Consider the following 6,271-nt stretch of genomic DNA (forward strand, 5'->3'; position numbering starts at 1 on the left):
GGCTGCAATCAGAAAACCATTACTTTCAAAAACAAATGTTGCAATGCATTTAGAGTGGAGTTAAAACCTACAGTATTGGTCCCTAGAGCAGTGGAAGAATGTTATTTTCTCGGACAAGTCATCCTTTACTTTATTTCTGACCACCAGCTGAGTATATGTGTGGAGACAGCCAAAAGAAGTATTTGACCCAGACTGCCTTTTTCCAACTGTTAAATATGGAGGAGGATCTGTGATGATCTGGGGGGGGGGGCTCTATCTTGGAAATCCACCAGCCCAATGCTTTTCCTTCATGGCAGAATTAATAGTCAAGACTATTTAAACATTTTATCTGATCAAATTCATCCTATGGTTGCGGAACTGTTTCCGGAGGGAAATGCAATCTTTCAGGATGATAATGCACCAGCTAAAGTTGTTACTGAATGGCACAAGGAACATTCTAGTGAAGTTGAACATCTTATCTGGCCACCACAGTCCCCAGATCTCAATATTATTGAACATTTATGGTGCTTTTTAGAAAAACATCATCACTACAAGAAATGGAGACTGTTTTAACTGAAGAATGGACAAAAATTCCTTTGGAAACAATTCAAACTTTGTACAAGTCCATACCTCGAAGTATTCAAGCTGTAATTACTGTCAAAGGCAGTCCTACCCCATATTAAAATTAATTTGTTTGAAATTTTAAGATGTTTCCATTATTTTGTCCAACCCCTGTAGCTAAAATACAAATACAGTAAATGCAATACTGGTGCCACAGTACCCAGTTAAGGTATTATATCACTGCTAATTAGTACCATATATACAAGAGCAAGAGCAACAAATGATATACATTAGTAGTAAGTTAGTGAATTTATTTAAAATTACATTTTACAAAATAGCATTTTTCTTCGATGGAACTGTCTCTTTAGTTTGTGATGATTCCTTTGCATCTTTTTTCTCATTCTCAGGTTTCTTATTACGTTCAGGAGTGGCAAGATAACTGCCCCCTTCCCAAAGTCTTTTGTTCAAGAGTTGTGTAAGCAATGGACATATATCCAGATATACAACTCTATCCTGATCATCAACATAAGCCTTGAGGAGAGAACGGACAACAGGAAGTTCCCACTCTTTCAGACCACTTCTGAAATTCCTTAAAATGTACATCATTGTGTCCATATCACAGTATCCACTTTGTTCATCATCAAGTTCTGTAAATGCCACCATCAATTCATCGAATCGACTTGGTGGAAACAAATCATCTTTGCCATTAAGAGACTTGCTCATATCTTGATCTTTATAGTCAGGCATAACGCTTGAGGATTTAGACTATATCTAGTGAAATGGTTGAGAATCTCTGTACCAAATGACAGTAAATCTAATGAAATAGAGATTAAGATACTGAGGTAGTGACAGATGAAGTGGCTTGAAATTTCAAATGTTGAGGTAGTTAGTAATATGGTAAAATATTAGCAGTACAGAGATACTGCTGAAATGATAAAAAATATCATATTTTGGGTGAAAATTTGAAGTATTGAAGAATGTCAGAATGGCTGAGGATCTGAGATACTGTTGTAGAACATAAATCACTCAGGATTTTAAGTACAATGTCAATATTGATGATGAAGAAATATTTAAAAATTCATTCTATACAAATTTTTTTGAGAGTTTTATGAAATTTGTGAAGTTTTCAGATGATAAAAATATATTATATTTGTAAAGTTTATAAAATATCAGACTGCATAGTGACTGAGATAGTTTTCTTAGCAAACATGTTTGATTATATTTCTGATATATTTGATTCTAGCAGATCTACAAAATTCAATCTTTAAAGACAAATGTCTTAAGACTTCTTGAAATGATATCAGTCTCGTTTAAAAGTATAGGTTTCAGTTTTCAATGGTTTGGATGAAATGGTTATGCTATTTTGTTCGTTTCTTCTTATTGATGGATTAACTTCATCAGATTCTCAGGCAGGTTAAAATTAAAAGAATTTTGTTTTCTTTATCAAAAAGAAAAGTCTTCGATGTAGAAAGAAATCAAATGAAACATGAATGGGATACACAAAACAAAACTGCTGATCTGTCATTGTTTCTAGTCATTTCATATTGGAGTTGTGGTGAATATGTTTAAGGGACAAAAACGCAGAACTTGTTGGTTATGCATTGATAGTTTTTTTGGATGTCTCACAGTAATAACAACAAAAGCAATTGTCTTACAGTGGAAGACGCTAAACATTGGCAATTGGTTTGAAAGATGTTTCTGGAAAGTTTAAATAATACAGTATAGTATGGAATCATGGGATGGGCGGGTTGAGATAAGATTCTTTAAAATCAACCGTGGTAATGATATTAGTTGCAGTGAGTTAAAAAAACATCTTTCTTCCGCCAGTTCTTCTTTTTCAGAAATGGAAGAGAAGCAATGATCGTTGTGTCTGTTGTTGTCACATCATGGGCCTATAGTTGAAATATTAGGGAAAAAAAGGAAACACTGTAGTTAGTAAACAATAAAGTCAACACCAGCAATATATAACATCTCTCCCACCATCTCTCTCTCTCTCAAACAATTCATTTCTACCTTTTACCCTCCTTGTCTGGCTTTTACTGTCTCATTACCTCACTAGTTCTATTTCCTCAGACACATTTAGCACAGAATGTACACCATAATCTCTCATCCCTCACTCAATTAGAGAAACCTGAGGCTTTGTGCTTATGTGAAAAAACTTTACCATCTTTGCAGACTTTCTCCTCTCTTAGATTCAAATTCCACTATATCCAATGCTGTGCTCATAGGAAAGATATAGTTGTTGCTTGGCCTGTACCTCACCTGAATTTATAGACATAATGAATCCACATAAAATCTTATCATCTTTCAACTATTATCATCGCTGTGACAAACACTACACCAAAATATTACCACCATACTTTTGCCACTATTCTAGTTAGACTCATTAATGAAATGCAACTTCTACCATATCTTCTACCTATATTACTACTGCACTATAACTAGTACTCCACCTACTACAACAACCTCCACTAAACTGATATATTATTACCAACAACACTACAAACATCTTATCACCACCAAATTTAAAACAGTTCAATGTTACCAGAAGCACTCCAACATCACCAGAAACACTCCGACCTCACTGAAAACATTTCATCATCTCCAGAGACAGTCCATCCTCACCAGAGACATTCCAACCTCAGCATAAAAACTCCAGCTTCACAAGAGATACTCAAACCCCTCTAGAAACATTCCAGCATCACCAGATTATCACCAGAAACACCCCAACCTCACCAGAGACACTCAATTATCATCAGAAACACTCCCTTATCACCAGAAACACTCAATTACCATCAGAAACATTTCATTATCACTAGAAACACTCCAACATCACCAGAGACACTCCAATATCCCCAGGGACAATCCAACCTCACCAGAAACACTCCATTATCACAAAACCACTGCAACTTCACCAAAGACACTCCAACCTTACCAGAAATACTCCATTATCACCAGAAACACTCCAACTTTACCAGAGACACACCAACATCACCAGAAACACTCCAATCTCACCTGAGACACTCTAACATCACCAGAAACACTTCAAAGCACCCCAAGATAACCAGAAACAGTCCATCATCACTAGAGACACTGCAACCTCACAAGAAACATTCCAACATCACCAGAGACACTCAAACATCGCCAGAAACACTCAAAACATGACTAGAAACACTCCATCATCACTAGAGACACTCCAACATCATTAGAAACCTCCAATGTCGCAATAAACACTTTAATACTAACACCATCACTCAAACAGTACCAGAAACATGTCAGTATCACTATAAATACTGGGAAAAGGATTATTAACCCATTGATCGTTCGATGGCTATAGGAATAGCCCCTTCATCCAGTCCAAAACAAGAAACAAGGATAAACAACATAAAAAGCAGCTGAAGAAAGCTAGTAACAGAGCCCGTATGTGATCGCTCGACCTGCTAGAAACATCAGTAAAATCAGTCGCTAACAACACTCTTCTCTCTTAAAAAATAAGACACTTTGGATAATGTGGCTCGGGGACACTAAAAGAAGATGTGATGGTCATGGCTGGAAAACTATTAATTATAGGTCAGTTTGATCACGACTGACTTGGAACTAAACAACACTACCACTTTCAATGATCTAATATCAGTTTAAGCACTCGAAGACACTATATATACTCCAATGCCACTAGAAACACCCTAACACCATTATAAACAATTAAAAAAAACAAGAGTGAAATAATATAATCGGTGTAGGAGAAAGAGAGGAGGAAGTTGTAAGGGTTGTGTGAAAACAAGAGAAATAAAAGGTACAAGTGTATTGTTGATGTTGAATACATAATTATTGTGAAAGTTGTAAAGTATCTTACCATTTGGTGTGATAATTTCTCAAGTGAGAGTTCTACATAAATATATTTAAATCAATAACACGTGTAGAGTGACGTTGTTGTTTTGCAATCTCTACTTCTACTCTACACTACTCGACCACTTACACATTCGTAAGCACACTTGTTTATGTATGTACATATATACACATGCACATCACACACATACACACACAAATACACACACACATACACACTCACGCATCTCACGTACAGAGATATGCTGAGGCCTCTTACAACGCGCACAAATCTTTTCCCCTGAATGTCCATTGTCTTTGATGTTGTCGAAATGTAGAGTAGTGTTTTAAAGGTTATTATTTTTATTATTAAAATATTTTGAATAAAATAATTATTTATCTTCTAATTTATCGATTACCTTGTATTTGTATTGTTTTATTATTATTTTCTATTATATATTATATGACGAAGAATGAGTGGCGGCAGAGGAGAATGAAAAATAGATTGTTTGGTTGAAGTATCATGTATGTTTGTGCGTATGCATGCGAAAAAAAAATATGCATGCGTGTATTTATACATACATATAATTTGAATACGAAATTCGAAATTAATTCATAATTTTGTATTTAAATTATACCCACTCTATTATATTGAGTGTGCTCTTAATTTCTGCCTTTGGATAACCATGTATGTACATGCATGCATGCATACATACATACATACAGACATACATACAGACAGACAGACATACATACATGCATGCATACATACATACATATGTGTTTGCGTGATGATGATGATGATAATGATATATTTGTGTGTGTGTGTTATCTTCAGCTTTACTTTAAAGTTCACTTTCCATGCTTGCATGTGTCAGACGAAATTCTTTGATGCGGATTTTCCGTGGCCTTTCCCTCACATGTTTACACCTATTGTATGACGATGACACAAGTTTACAAATATCGAGCGATGTCCACACACAGATTCGCCATAATTCTTTAGGCTCAAATTAGGAATTACAAATTATAAGTATTAAACTGGGACAACTTTCAACTAAATGTTTGCCATTATAGGTATAGGTGTTGATGTGAAAAACTCTTATAACCTAATCCATTTTTATGTACAATGTGCATCCTTTCGTTTCCTAAAAAAGATTCTGAACTTTTAGAGAGTTAGAGTAGACATATTTACCTTTTCACTACATGGGAACAGTTTTCAAAACTAGTCAGTTTTGTATCATGTCAATTTCTTTTTTTTTCTCCTACTTACTCTCCGAATAAGCTCAATTCTATTGTTTGTCTGTATGTAATAAGGCTGGTCAGCTGCTTTTAATATTTTATTGATAGAGAAAAAATTTCAGGAGTGGAAGCAAGGCTTGGAATCAAAATCCAAAGTCTTAGTAGGAAAGCTGACAAATCATAAATCTCTTCTGGTAGATTACCCTACTTGATATGTTGAAAAGGCATAGGTAAAAACTCCATAAGGTGTACCCAGTGCAAGCTAAGGGCATATAAGAGAAGCAGCAATATCAGAGGAAGGTTAACATAGAAAATTGTTTTTGTATGTGCATGGCAGATGCACAGGTATAGTAAAAATTAGAAATATATAGAAAAGAAACTCTATCAAATACCAGTGAGGATACCAAAAAGTAGTTAATAGCTTTCATTACCTAGGTGACCAAGTCAGCAATTGAGAGGATTCTCTGAGAGTGTAGCTGCTAGAATAAGAATGGGCTGGGCAAAGTTCAGAGAGCTTCTATCCTTGTTGGTAACAAAGGGTCTCTCCTTGAGAGTGAAAGGCAGATTGTATGATGTGTGTGAACAGCCATGCTACACAGCAGTGAAACAGAGCCTGTGATGGCAGAGGATATGTGAAGGTTTAAAAGAAATGAATTTAGTATTCTCT

General features: G+C 35.3%; 1 protein-coding gene across 2 annotated transcripts; it reads right to left on the minus strand.

Annotated features, from left to right (window-relative positions):
* Window positions 1–826: 826 nt before the first annotated feature.
* Window positions 827–5,635, minus strand: LOC106878427 (uncharacterized). 2 transcript variants are annotated; one of them, XM_014927636.3, is made up of 2 exons: window positions 5,558–5,635; window positions 827–2,432 (listed from the first exon to the last, which is right to left on the minus strand). In XM_014927636.3, exon 2 carries the CDS (start codon window positions 1,285–1,287, stop codon window positions 868–870), a length of 420 nt encoding a protein of 139 aa, XP_014783122.1. In that variant the 5' UTR covers window positions 1,288–2,432; window positions 5,558–5,635; the 3' UTR covers window positions 827–867. The 2 variants fall into 2 exon arrangements, with proteins under 2 accessions (XP_014783122.1, XP_014783121.1); XM_014927635.3 differs by lacking the exon at window positions 5,558–5,635 and adding an exon at window positions 4,394–4,506.
* Between the last annotated feature and the right edge of the window lie 636 nt (window positions 5,636–6,271).

Source organism: Octopus bimaculoides, chromosome 20, assembly GCF_046866305.1.
Source record: "Octopus bimaculoides isolate indiv1 chromosome 20, ASM4686630v1, whole genome shotgun sequence".
NCBI classification, from domain to species: domain Eukaryota; kingdom Metazoa; phylum Mollusca; class Cephalopoda; order Octopoda; family Octopodidae; genus Octopus; species Octopus bimaculoides.